At 38.3% G+C, this 14947-nt stretch overlaps 1 protein-coding gene across 2 annotated transcripts; it reads left to right on the top strand.

The window, feature by feature from the left end:
* LOC109229205 (mediator of RNA polymerase II transcription subunit 21-like) lies at window positions 9501-13837 on the top strand. Of its 2 annotated transcripts, none has more exons than XM_019394568.1 (5): window positions 9501-9824; window positions 11428-11652; window positions 12523-12600; window positions 12827-12878; window positions 13191-13837. In XM_019394568.1, the coding sequence occupies exons 2-5, from the start codon at window positions 11443-11445 to the stop codon at window positions 13265-13267; spliced, it is 417 nt and encodes a 138-aa protein (XP_019250113.1). In that variant the 5' UTR covers window positions 9501-9824; window positions 11428-11442; the 3' UTR covers window positions 13268-13837. The 2 variants fall into 2 exon arrangements, with proteins under 2 accessions (XP_019250113.1, XP_019250105.1); XM_019394560.1 differs by having other exon boundaries at window positions 9737-9824; window positions 11420-11652.

Below are 14947 nucleotides of genomic sequence, written 5' to 3'. Positions count from 1 at the left end.
GTATTGTTCCGGTCTGTCATAGAGATGCATCGGTTTTATTCGATCTAGGCTCCACTTATTCCTATGTGTCCTCTTATTTTTCCTCGCATTTGGGCGTATCTCGAGATTCTTTGAGTTCACATGTTTATGTTTCTACTCCTGTGGGAGATTCTCTTGTTGTGGAACGCGTTTATCGGTCGTGTTTGATTGCTCTTAGTGGTTTTGAGACCAGAGCCTATTATTATTATTCACCATGGTAGATTTTGATGTTATCTTGGGCATGGACTGGTTGTCGCCCCATTATGCTATTCCTTGATTGTCACGCCAAGACAGTGACGCTGGCTATGCCAGGTTTACTGCAAATAGAGTGGAGGGCTACTTTGGATTACACTCTCAGTAGAGTTATTTCATTTCTTAAAGCTCAGCGAATGGTTGAGAGGGGATGTAACGCGTATTTAGCTTATGTGAGAGATGTCAGTATTGATACCCCTACAGTTGATTCAGTCCCAATAGTGTGGGATTTCCCTGATGTGTTTCCAGCCGATCTTCTGGGCATGCCGCCCGATAGAGATATTGATTTTGGCATTGATTTGTTGCCGGGCACTCAGCCCATCTCTATTCCTCCTTATCGTATGGCTCCTCCTGAGTTGAAGGAGTTGAAGGAACAGCTGCATGAATTGCTTGATAAGGGTGTTATCCGGCCTAGTGTGTCACCTTGGGGTGCTCTTGTCTTGTTTGTGAAGAAAAAGGATGGTTCTATGCGTATGTGCATTGATTATTGCTAGTTGAACAAAGTTACAGTGAAGAACCGGTATCCTTTACCTCGTATTAGTGACCTGTTTGATCAGTTACAGGGTGCTCGAGTGTTTTCCAAGATTGATTTGCATTCAGGTTATCATCAGTTGAAGATTCGGGATCTAGATATCCCGAAGACTGCTTTTAGGACTCGGTATGGTCATTACGAGTTTCTTGTTATGTCTTTTGGGCTGACCAATGCCCCAGCATCATTTATGCATTTGATGCACAGTGTATTCCAGCAACATCTTGACTCGTTCGTCATTGTCTTTATTGATGACATTCTGGTATACTCCCGTAGTGGGGAAGATCATGAGCAGCACCTGAGGATAGTGCTTTATACATTGAGAGAAAAGAAATTATATGCAAAGTTCTCGAAATGTGAGTTCTAGATGGATTCCGTGGCATTTTTGGGTCACGAGTGTCCAGTGAAGGGATCAAGGTGGATCCGAAGAAAGTGGAAGCAGTGCAGAGTTGGCCCAGACCATCCTCAGCTATAGAGATTCGTAGTTTTATTGGCTTGGCATGTTATTACCGTCGATTTGTTGAGGGATTCTCATCTATTGCAGCACCTATGACCAGGCTGACCTAGAAGGGTGCTCCGTTCAGGTGGATGGAAGAATGTGAGGAGAGTTTTCAAAAGCCCAAGACAGCCTTGACTACAGCCCCAGTATTGATATTGCCTACAGGTTTGGGGTCTTATACAGTCTATTGTGATGCGTCGCAAGTTGGCCTCGGCGCGGTGTTGATGCAGGACCGTAGAGTGATTTCCTATGCGTCCAGACAGCTGAAGGCGCATGAAAAGAACTATCATGTCCACGACCTTGATTTAGTTTCCATTGTTCATGCCTTGAAGATTTGGAGGCACTATTTGTATGGTGTTCCTTGTGAGATCTACATTGATCACCGGAGTTTGCAGCATCTGTTCAAGCAGAAGGACCTTAATTTGCGTCAGAGGAGATTGTTAGAGCTACTTAAGGATTATGATATCACTATTTTGTACCACCTGAGGAAGGCCAATGTGGTGGCCGATGCTTTGAGTCGCCGGGCAAAGAGTTTGTGGAGTTTGGCTTATCTACCAGTAGCAAAGAGGCTCATGTCAATGGATGTTCGGGCCTTAGCCAGCCAGTTTGTGAGATTGGATATTTCTGAGGCTAGTCGAGTATTGGCTTGTGTGGTCTCTCGGTCTTCTTTTATGATCACATCAGGGAGCGTCAGTATGATGACCCCCATCTGCTTGTACTAAAGGACACAGTTCAGCACGGTGATGCTAAGGAGGTCACGATTGGGGATGATGGCGCTTTGAGGATGCAGGGCAGGCTATGTGTGCCTAATATGGATGGTTTGTGCGAGTTGATTCTTCAGGAGGCTTATAACTCGCGGTACTCTATTCATCCGGGTGCCGCGAAGATGTATCAGGATCTGAGGCAGCATTATTGGTGGCGTAGAATGAAGAAGGACCTAGTGGAGTATGTTGCTAGGTGTTTAAATTGCCAGCAGGTGAAGTATGAGCATCAGCCACCGGGTGGATTGCTTCAGCAGTTAGAAATTCCAGAGTGGAAATGGGAGCCGATCACTATAGATTTCGTTGTTGGGCTCCCACGGACTCAGCGAAAGCTTGACGCAGTTTGGGTGATTGTAGATAGGCTGACCAAGTCAGCTCATTTCCTTCCTGTGATGACTACCTATTCTTCCGAGTAGCTGGCTCGAGTTTATATCCGTGAGATTGTTAGGCTTCATGGCATGCCGGTATCTATCATCTCTGATCGGGGCACGTAGTTTACATCACGGTTCTAGAGAGTCGTACAACATGAGTTGGGTACTCGGTGGAATTGAGCACAGTTTTTCACCCCCAGACGGACGGACAGTCCAAGCGCACTATTCAGATTCTTGAGGATATGCTCCGTGCGTGTGTGATGGAGTTTGGAGGTTCGTGGGATCAGTTCTTGCCACTTGCGGAGTTTGCCTACAACAACAGTTATCAATCCAGCATTCAGATGGCACCGTATGAGGCTCTGTATGGTAGGCGGTGTAGGTTCTCGATGGGTTGGTTCGAGCCGGGCGAGGCTAGATTATTGGTCACAGACTTGGTTTAGGACGCTTTGGAGAAAGTTAAGGTGATTCAGGATAGACTTCGCACAACCCAGTCCAGACAAAAGAGTCATGCGGAATGGAGGGTTCGCAATGTTTCATTTGTGGTAGGAGAGCGGATCTTGCTTCGAGTTTCGCCTATAAAGGGCGTTATAAGATTTGGAAAGAGGGGAAAGTTGAGCCCAAGGTTTATTGGTCCCTTTGAGGTGTTGCGGCGTGTTGGGGAGGTTGCTTATGAGCTTTCCTTACCTCCCAGCTTGGCAGGAATTCATCCAGTATTTCATGTGCCGATGCTCCGGAGGTATCACGGTAATACGTCTCACATGTTAGATTTCAGTTCAGTCCAGTTGGACAAGGATCTATCTTATGTTGAGGAGCCAGTGGCTATATTGGACAGGAAGGTTCGAAAACTGAGGTCAAAGAGCATTACATCAGTAAAGGTTTAGTGGTGGGTCAGCCGGTCGAGGAGGCAACTTGGGAGATCGAGCAGGATATGCACAGCCGTTATCCTCATCTTTTCACCATTTCAGGGATGTCTCTATGCTCATTCGAGGACGAACGAATGTTTCAAGAGGGGAAGGATGTAATGACCCGGCCGGTTGTTTTGAGAATTAAACGCCCCGATCCCCTATTAACTGCTTCCTCGAATCTATTTTCTGCTATTGTGATTTGCCAGGATGATTCGTTTTGAGTTTCGGAGTGTTTTGGGAAACTTAGTCCCTAAATGAGAGCTTAAGTCTTAGAATTTGGATCATAGTCGAAATAGTGTGAAGACGGCTCTAGAATGGAATTCTGTCAATTCCGTTAGCTCCGTTGGGTGATTTTGGGCTTAGGAACGTGTCCGGATTGTGTTTTTGAGGTCTGTAGCTCATTTAGGCTTAAAATGGCGAAAGTAGAATTTTTGGAGTTTCGGACTGATAGTGGAATTTTTTATATTGGGGTCGGAATCCGATTCCGAAAGTTGGAATAGGACCGTAGAGTTGAATATGACTTGTGTGCAAAATTTGGGGCCAATCGGACGTGGTTTGGTCGGTTTCGGCATCGGTTGTAGAATTTTGAAATTTCAAGTTCATTAAGGTTGGATTGGAGGGTGATTCGTGGTTTAGTATTGTTTGATGTGATTTGAGGGCTCGACTAAGTCCGTATGATGTTTTAGGATTTGTTGGTATGTTTGGTTGAGGTCCCGGGGGCCTCGCGTGAGTTTCGGATGCTTAACGGATTGGTTTGGGACTTATGCTTTTTGATAAAGTTGTAGCACATGTTGTTTTCGCACCTGCACATTTTGGACCACAGGTGCGGAGCCGCAGAAGCTGCTAAGGAGTCGCAGATGCGGTTATGGACCTTGTCAGCTGGGATCGCAGGTGCGGCTAGGGGATCGCAGATGTGGGCTCGCAGATGCGGCCCCAACCCAATAAAGCGGACTTCGCACCTGCGTTGATTCTTTCACAGGTGCGGGACCGCAGATGCGGTCCAAGGAGCGCAGAAGCGGAAATCACTGGGCAGAAAAGAGAGAAATCTAGGGTTTGAGTTCATAACTTAAAATTTTGATTGAGAGCTCGGTAGAAGGCGAAATTTGGAGAGATTTTCGGAGGAAGTTTGTGGGTAATGATTCCTAACTTCTTTTTTATTATATCCTATTAATCTAAGCTTGATTTCATCATTTAATTTAAGATTTGGGGTGAAAATTGGAAAAAATGAGAAAAGTTCTTAGGCCGAATTTTGGGATTTTGATCGAGATTTTGGTATCGGATTTGAGTGAATTTGGTATCGTTGGACTCGCGAATGAATGGGTGTTCATAATTTTTAACTTTTACCCGATTTCGAGACGTGGGCCCGGGGAGAATTTTTGGGCGTTTTCCTATTTTCTTGCCTTAGCTTTGAATTCATTAGCTAAATTAGTTGCTTGTAGCTATATTTACATTATGTAACTGATTTGATTAAATTTGGGCCACTCGGAGTTGGACACTCGTGGAAAGAGCGTGATTTCGGATTGATTTGAGCTTGGTTCAAGGTAAGTGGCTTGCCTAACCTTGTGTGGGAGAACTCCCCTTAGGATTTGGTACTGTCGATATATGAATGCCGTGTATGTGAGGTCACGAGTGCATACACGAGCTATTTGTTGAAAAACCCCATTTTCATTAAGTAAATATCTATGTTTTCCTTTAATTGAGCAATAATAGTATATGCAACCATTCTGTTTAGCTTAGGAAAGCATGCTTGCGTGCCTTAACTATCTTAACTGCCTTAACTACCTACCTGGACTCTGTGCAGCATGTTTAGATTAAGAATTACCTGTATTCTTTGATATGAATTTAATCTAAGCTGTAGAATTTCTTGCTGAAACTATTATTTATATTGATTGAGCTGTATGTTTACTTTGGGACTACGAAACGGTATTCCGGGAGATCCCCTTGCACATTTATGTTTGGGACTATGGGACGCTATCCTGGGAGATCCCCTGTACTGGATATATTTACTTTGGGACTACGGAACGGTATTCCAGGAGATCCCCCAGCACATTTATGTTTGGAACTACGGGACGGTATCCCTGGAGATCCCCTGTATATTTATGTTTGGGACTACGGAGTATCCCGGGTGATCCCCTATTGCTATCTCTGTGTACTGAGTTGTTGTTTTTCTGTGATATTATTTTTGCTGACTGTTAGTATTTATCTACACTATGATATTTCATACTGTTTTATCTTATTATACATATATACCAGTAGGGCCCTGGCCTGATCTCGTCACTAATCGACCGAGGTAGGCTTGGCACTTACTGGGTACCGTTGTGGTGTACTCATGCTCTTTCTTGCACATGTTTTTCGTGTGCAGATCTAGGTTCATCGCACCGGCCTCATCACTAGTTGTAGTCGTTGCTTCATGTTGGAGACTTCAAGGTACATCTACCCGCGCCCGCAGATCCTCGGAGTCCCCCTCTATCCCCTTATGTTCATTTCTCTTTCTTCCTGTAGAGATGATGTATAGAACAGTTAGAACATCTTAGTATCTTGTGACTTGCAAGTTTCCGGGTTTTGGGTATTGTTCAGTACTTTTTCTGAAGTGATCATTGTATATGCCGAGTGGCAGTTAGTTGGTTAATGGATAGTTATGTTGCCAATAGTTAATATGCATGCTTTTGTTTTGATTTCTACAATGTGTTAGGCTTACCTAGTCGTAGAGACTAGGTGCCGTCACGACAGTTCACGGAGGGAGGAATTGGGTCGTGACATAAACAAATTGGAGTTGGATGGTTGTACAAGTCCAACTACAAAGTAACTGGAGAAGTAGATGATTTCAAAGTAAAGAAAAATCATATTGATGATATTTTGTAAGGATTTACCATGAGTAAAGACAAATCATATATGAGCAATATTCAAGATAAATTGAAGTTGACTAAAGATGGCACTCATGATTTTATTGATGCTACATATTTTAGGAAATTGGTGAAGAGCCTAAGGTACTTGACTTCTACAAGGCTTGATGTTACTCATGGCATGCTCAAGTTTGAAGATCTTGTTTTAAGGGTGGTTATTTGAAATTAAACCAAGATTAATTAGTATTCCTAAGTTGTATAGGATTTGATATTTAGTAGTTTATTTAATTCATATCTAGCTAGATTTTGTTTACCAATTTTATATTGGAATAGGTTTTGTTAGTCTAGTCAATTATGGTTTTGTAGTATTATAAATAGGGGTGTTATTATATATTTTCTATTGTAGAGAGGTAGTTACGACGTAGAGAGATTCAAGAGTTTATGAGTTGTGAAAAAGCTTCCTACCAAGTTCTCTCTAGTTTATAAATTTCTTCTATATAGTTTTTGTTGAATTTTTTGCTTGTGCCTAAATTCCTTTTCGATTTTTTCAATCGTTCAGGAAAAGTTCCACCTTTATGAGAAATATATATATATATATATATATATATATATATATATATATATATATATATATATAATAGCTAAGAACCGCAGATAATTTCAGTACTTTTGTCGGGAGCTCAGAACATAAGTGAATGATTGAGTAGATTCTACCAATTTGTGAATGGGGATACTTTTCTTACGTATTTGGACATTTGATTTTCTTTGTTTATTTTCAGTTATGTGATGCTAGTCCCATGATAGAATCATTGTTCCTTGTAATTTTTACAAGTTAATATATGTTCTTATTTGCTTCCCATGATATAATAGCTTAAATTTTGATGGTATAATTTGCTTTCAAGAAGTAAGAAGTAAGAAGTAAATTTTCTGAAAATTCTAACCACAAGATTTCCTGAGTTATGCAGTGGGTTTGGTTTCTAGCGATTAACTAAGTATTATAGTAAATTCTTCTTATTTTCAAGTTGTGTGCTTTTGATAAACAGTGCACTTGATAGTTTGCTTCTAGCATAAAACCTCAAGAAATTATTGTTCTTTTGGTTTTGTAGCACTTAATGGCATATCTAGCCGGTGCTGTTAGAATCGATCAGTTCATCTTCTAAAGAGGATCTGAAGCAAGAGGTTATCCTTCGAACAAATACACTCAAAGTGATCCACTGATCCTAATGCAGTAGATTGTTTGAATCTCAAGTTTGAGAAGTTGGATTAATATCTTGTAAGATTGTCGCTAAAATTAATTTTAGTTGCAATTTGATTATATAGTAATAAATTCATGTATGTTTGGTAATTTTATTTTATGTGACTTGTGCGCTTCATATCTCACTTTTCGCTTCAGCCCCCATGGATAACATCACTTTTTGCAGCTTTTGCTTTTAAAAATATTGTTTCTAGCAACCCCCTCATTAAGCTGAGTCGGAATTGTAACTAATCTCATTTCAGAAAAGGAACAACTACAAGAATATTGTGTGTGATAATCAACTAAAAAGCAAAGTTAGAGTGTCCATGCTCTGATACTACTACATGAGATACACTAGGAATATCTCATTAGATTACAATATGATAAGATTTTATGTGACTCAGTAACCATCAACTACTTCAAGTCTTGTAAGATATATAATAAGACCTATTCTGGTAGAGTTTGATAGCTTGAGAAACAATCAGCAACTTCGTGGCGAAATCTTCATTAGTGCCATTAAAAACTGTCTTTTCTGCTGTTGTAATAACTTACCAAAAGCAATTTGAAATTTGTTATCTGATTATATCTTCTTTGATAAGTCTATCCCTGACTGATGCCTGATTGATAGTTATTGTGAGCACCTAATTTTTGTCCTAATGCAAATTACTCCTAAAAATATTCCAAAGTAGTTTCATAATTATTACATAGAATTGTAGGAATTTTTTTTTACTTTTATCCAATTTGTTTTGCATTGTTCATGCATATTTTTTAGGTGTTTTAAACCATAAAAAATCATAAAAATATTTAATTTTTCATCTCATAACATTTTAGACCTTAATTAAATTTAAGATTTAATTACATTAATTAGATGTATTATCAAACAAAAATCACAAAAAAAATACAAGTCATTTTTACATTTTTAGCTTTTAGTTTTAAATTAGTAATTTTCTTTCATTAGTTTTAAGTTAATCAGTTATTTAAATGTTAGAAATAGATGTTAGATTTAATCCCATAAATTAGATTTGATTTAGAAATTAATTTAGGTGCTTAATTAAAAGGGGAAAGAAAAATAAAGTAAAGAAATAAATAGTTTGTTTGGTCTTAGTTAAAATTGGGTCAGAAGCCAAATCTAATTGGCCAAATTGCCATTCGCCCCAAAACCGATCTAATAGCCTCTCTTCCCAGACCACTAAATGACGTAGTTTCATATGAAAATTACGTCGTTTCATCTCCTTGACTTAAGTCCCCCATCTTCTCTAAGAACAACGAGCAGACCCCCCTCTAAAAGAACAAAAACCCTAGCCACCTCCCTTCTCTTTTTTTTCTTCTTCTTCTTCTTCTTCTTCTCTCTCGAGCAATGTTTTAAAAGGCGGGAGCGTGAGGCGAGGCGTTTTACCTCTGATAAGGCGAGGTGCAAGCCCTGAGACATGGGGCGTAAGTCCCACGGATCTTAAATTTTACTAATTTCAAAACTTTTAAAATCGTATAAAATAAAAAATAATTATAAAAAATACATTAAAATTACAGAATTATAACAAATAATCTATTTAAAATTCTGTTCAATAATCCAATTCTGTACATTAAAATACTTTTAATGAGGAAGATTGGAGGTGATTTGGACTGGTTTCGTATTAAAATTCGTAATTAAATCGAGTTCAAAAAAGTCTTCTGCGACACATGTATCAAACATGTATCACACATGTATCTCACACATAGGTATACATGGATATACATGTGATACACAATAGATACAAATATGATACATATGTGATACACAAATGATACACAGTGTGATACACATCATTTTTTTTTTCATGTTCAGCTTTTACTTCGAATTTTCAATTTAAACCACCTCAAAACTTCACCAAATCATCCCAAAACTGAGATTCAAGCTCCTTAAGTTGTGCCCAATCTATTCTAATAACACCCACTCAAAACAAAGCAAAAATTTGATATTTTTTTGCTATAAATAGCTAATTGGCTAATTTGACTAATATTAGTAATATTTTATCAATTGGCCAATTTTTATAATGAGCTACCTATAAATGGACATAGCTCCACTAATTTCCCCTTTTAAAATAAAACTCTCGAGCAGCCACCCAATTCGGCCTTTTAAAATAGAGCTCTCGCTTAAGCCATCTATGTAGCAACTGAAAATACCAAAAACCAGATTCTAAAATAATCAAAAGCTAAAAAAGGGAAAGATAAACTGGAATTTTCAATGGAGATTTGAAGAAGAACTGATTTCAGAGCACGATTTCCTTTCTTTCTTGGTTTCTGAAAGCGGTTTCGGAGCCGTGGATTTGCCGTTCGATTTCCGCTGATTTTGCTGTTTTTCTGGAATTGCTGAGCTCCGTTCGAGTTTGTTTCTGCCTTCATTTGGCTTATTCTAGCTTTTCTCTGTTCGATCGGGTAAGTTTTGGAAACTTCTTCGTCTTATGCTTTAGTCAAATGATCAAAAATTGTGGGATTCCTTTTAGGTTCTTGTAGATTTGCTCGAGTTCTGATCTCTGTTATTCTAGTATGTAAGGGATGTGTATTTCGTCAAAATTGGTTGAAACAGTTGAAATAAATTGAAATACGATACCTATTTGAATTAGTTTGATCCCAGTTTTCAGCTATGAATACTGTGTTGGGTAATCTAATCATGTTAGGTTTAATTGAGAATTGGTTAAATTCCTGTTTAATTTCTTGCAGATTTGCCAAACTTTTCTCTTCTGCGATTTTGATGTCTAGTAAAGTTTCCATTAAAACACATGTTGGTTTCTGAACTTAGCTGGGTATAGTATTAATCATTGAACAATAAACATCTTGATAAATGGATTAAATCTGTGCGAGAAAGTTTAGGGATAATTATAATTTTAGGGATATCATTTGCACAACTTGGATTGATGTATAAATTCTTCCGTCATTAACTTGTAACTAGATATGCACTTGGATGATTTTGGCAATATCATTGTGATTATGTGTGAAGTTCTACAGAGGTTATGTTTGCACTCAATATTGAGGCTGCCAATTTCAGGGTCTGTTTGTGACTAAAGACCATTAAGAATTTGATTAGCAGTAATTGGATTTAAAAGTAGACTTTCTACCCTTAATTGATATCAACAACCCCTTTTCAACCATGCTCATGCGACTTCAAACCCGTACAGATTTAGCTATTCCCAACATTACAAGATATGTGATATGGGACTGTGATTACTCTTTCCTTAAGTGTCGGACCAACAGAATCGTTTTCCTCAAGCCTATAATCCCTTTTGTAATCTTAGCCCTTTTTTTGTAAATAATTTCAATGTAAGGAAAAACAAATTATGAACATGCGCTAGTTGCCTTAGGCGCGGTTAATAAATAAATCATCGTGACTATGGGTACGGTTCCCGTGGCATAGTCGCGATATGTAAATCCCCAATTCGAGTGTGGGTTTCACGTCACTCGACCACAACTTCAAATAATAATAATAATAAACATGTTGTAAATCGCGGGTGCGTTTCACGTGGCGTGATTCGCAATATGCACAAAAACAAATGAGTGCGCGACATCGCGACTTGTGCAAATAAACTCCATAAATAATTAAAAGCGGTTTAAAAGGTTAAAAATGCACAATAGGTTTAAAACTTGTAATAAATCAGATAATTAGGCCAATTATTAATAGTTGAGCGGCCATGCTGAAACCACGGAACTCGGGAGTGCCTCACAACTTCTCCCGGGTTAACAGAATTCCTTACCCGGTCTTCTGTGTTCGCAAACTATAAAACAGAGTCAATTTCCTCGATCTGAGATTCTAAAATAAACCGGTGACTTGGGACACCATAAATTATTCCAAGTGGCGACTCTGAAATCAATAAATAATCGCATTTCGATTAATGTCACTTAAATTGGAAAAGCTCTCTATCCCCTCGGGAAAAAGAAATGGTGACAGTTATGGATGAAAATAACAGTAGCCCTGAATCCTTGGTACTCAATATATATAGGCAATCGTCTTAAAATCTAAATTCACCATTTTCTAGGAACTTAGGGAAGGATCCACAAGATGGATATAATATCACAGCTCCAGGAGCAAGTAAATACCATTGCAGCTCTTGCTTTCAACACCTTTGGTACCCTTCAGAGGGATGCCCCTCCTGTTCGTCTGTCACCTAATTATCCAGAACCTCCTCCTGCTAATCCTACAGAGGATGCAGCCAATGTTGCAGAGCAACCAAAGCAAATGAGTGCTGCTTTTGTTAAGGCTGCCAAGCAGGTAAACCTCCCTACCTTCGCATTTTCTTTCTATAACATCCTTATAGATCAAGTTGATCAACTAAGATGAGCAAGCCACATTATATGGACCATCTGCATGTACTTTGAAAGTATCCAGGATTCCTAGAATATTGAATTATTTTTTTCTGGTCAAATAATGTCTTTACGTCTTTGACTAGTCTATTTGTTTTTTAATACATCAAATCTTTATATTATCTTGTTTGTGGACCTTTATGCATATCATGGGGATATAAGATATTTATGTTTCATGGCTCTTCCTATCTAAGTTTAAGTCTTTGTTTGTTGAGTCTTGAGACCAGTGTGGTTGAGTTCAAAGACCTAAGTCTGTTATCATTTATTTTAACACTACATATACTAATGTTATTAACATCACAAACTACTCAAATTAAAACCCGACTTATTCGCTAATGGTGGCAAATTCGAACTACTAGTTGAACAGAATCTCATTACTCTAGGGACTTGAACTTGAGAACTTGCTCTCAGCCTCAGGAGTTAAACCATAACATCTAGGCTAAGTCTCATAGGGTAATCCATGGTTCTTCAAAACCCGAAAACTGAATTCTAGCTTGTGGCCCTTTAGCTGTCTTCAGTGAAATACATGGACACACTTGTCATTGTTTCTAAAGTTCAAGTTCACAGCTATATTTCTCTTGTCATCTTGTCCTCGCAATCAGAGGTGGTCTGATCTAGCATCCCGCCAAACTTAAGATGCACAGATGGCACTTGAGAATAGCCCTGAAGATTGCATGGCTCTTAATTTCGACCTATTGCAATGTGTTCCTAAAGTGTAGCTCTGCTACAATGTTGTCGTATTCTTGAAACATTCTTCTTCTGTTCGTTTACTGGACAGTTTGATGCATTGGTTGCTGCTCTTCCTTTATCAGATGGGGGTGAAGAAGCCCAATTGAAAAGAATTGCAGAACTCCAGGTATAAGCTTCTCTGTAAATAATTTTTTGACATATGACACTTGAGCAAGATGATGCTCCATCTTACTCTAATTCCAATGCCATATACTTACTGAGAAACAGAACCTCTATGTAGTTAAATTAAAAAATGAAAAGAATAAATGAAGATAAATCTGTTATTATGTTTTTGGGCTAAGTGTTTTGTCTGCATTTTACCCAATAACTCTTACTCTCTGTATGTGATGTAGGCTGAGAACGATGCAGTTGGCCAAGAACTTCAAAAGCAACTGGAAGCTGCAGGTAAGGATTTCCTAGCGTATCTGACGTAACTTTGGTTTTGGGATAGGCATTTTTACACAATACATGGCTATGCACATACTGACCGAGATGGTTATAACTGATTGAGCATTACTTCCATCTAATCAGTCTTCCACAAAACTTATATCCTTTACTTAACTGCAGAATTTGTGGTGGAGGAAAGTTAGCATTCATGTATTTGTTTTCCTTCTGAGAGAGTGGTCAAAGTTGTTCTAGTTAGGCTAAGCACCAAACGTCTATGTTTTTTATTATTTTTTGTTTATTCTGAAACTCAGTTTGATTTTGTTGATGCAGAAAAGGAGCTAAAGCAGGTTCAGGAGTTGTTTAACCAAGCAACGGATAACTGCCTGAACCTTAAGAAGCCAGAATGAATTAAGCTACTAGTACATATTTCAGTTTTGATGGAACTAATTAGACAGTATTTGCTTAAGGAGCCCCTCTTCCTGGAATATGCTTTGGAGGAACAACAAATCGCCTGCGTCAGGCTTCTTATGGGTGCATTTACTAACTGGTCATATATAAACTGGCTGTGTTCTGGTATTTCCGTTTGAAGTTCTTGGCCCGCTGCTGCAGAAAAAAATTCAGTATTCCATGTGAATCTGATGCAGATCTTCGTTTATTCTAAATGGAAAGACGTAGGAATGATGTGTTTTGAAAGCAAATTCAGCAGTCATTTGTCTCCTCACATGAACTTCCTATTCCTTCTATCCAACCATAACATTAGCATCTTCTATGAGATGAGCACTATTTGGAAAGTTGGTTTATATGGTACTCTGCTCCAACAGTTTTATGTTGTCAAAACTTTGCAATTAAATGTGTATTTTCTTAAACATGCAATCCAAAACAAGGGAAGGTCTATTGTTTTGATTTGTTTACATTTTTTGTAGAGGTTATCTAACTACACACTAATAATACGTGCCTGGATACTTCCAACTGTAAAATGCCATCGTCCTCGATATTGCCAAATTGAGTGGCCAAGCAATAGCTAAACTTGCTCGTTTATTATAGGAATTTTTACCTCCTATAGCAAAGGTTAACACCTTATTTATTTTAAATAAATACCATTTAAAAAAATTATATTCTATAGAAACCTTTTAATGTTTATAGCAAAATATCTAATTTTGGTTACCTCCTTCCCCTAAGCCACTAAATACGTTATTCAGTTACACTATTTTCTTTCTCTCTCTACTTTGATACATGTCATTCTCTTCCCCCATTCCCTGAAAACACGATGCTCAATCTCAAAATTCCTCTCACCCACATCATCTATGTTCTCTCCGATCCCAATTTCTCCATTCCCATCGGACGTTGCTTTGGCTCTTCTTCGCCATTGTAGTTGATTCACTTTCATAATGCCTCCTCATTTAACGATTTTGAAGTTTACAATCGGACAAGATCTTGCCTTTTGCCAGATTGCTCTTGGTCTAGATTATGCTGCCAATCAAGGCCCAGCTTCAAGTGCGAAACCCAATTACCAATGAATTGGAATGACAGACGAATGCCTTGATCTTCATATTGACGAATAAACTGAAGTGAAGCCATGTCATTTAGAAAGTTATAATTCTTTGGAAATCATGAAGCTTGATAGTATATGATGTATGCTGTAAGTAAGAAGAGCAAAATTCAACGAATGTCTTTTTACATCTCTTTAACAGAGTCCTTATTCTGCCACCATTGCTCGACGTCGGATTCGCCGGAAATTAGGGTTTGTTCTTGAACAAAGACGACGGAGTTCGGGGCTGAGCAACTTGAATTTTCTGTTAATATATTTCAATGTATCTCGCTGTATTTCCATGAATTTCATTGTATTCATTGTCTTTTTTTTCATTGTATTTCAAGGTATCTCGTTGTATTCCATGTATTTCATTGTATTCACTGTCTCGTTGTATTCCATGAATGTATTCATATATTTTTTTAATTAATATAATTTATGTATTCAGTTGTATTATATAATTTCTCTGAAAATTGCTATGTTTTTGGGATGTTTTTCGGTTGAGAAATTTTTTTATAAGTGGAAATACAAAATTAGGGTGTTATAATTAAGTTTGTTG

The sequence above is a fragment of the Nicotiana attenuata genome, chromosome 1, assembly GCF_001879085.1.
Source record: "Nicotiana attenuata strain UT chromosome 1, NIATTr2, whole genome shotgun sequence".
NCBI lineage: Eukaryota > Viridiplantae > Streptophyta > Magnoliopsida > Solanales > Solanaceae > Nicotiana > Nicotiana attenuata.
The sequence above is the reverse complement of the archived record's forward strand: the minus strand, read 5'-3'. Positions and strand labels throughout refer to the sequence as shown.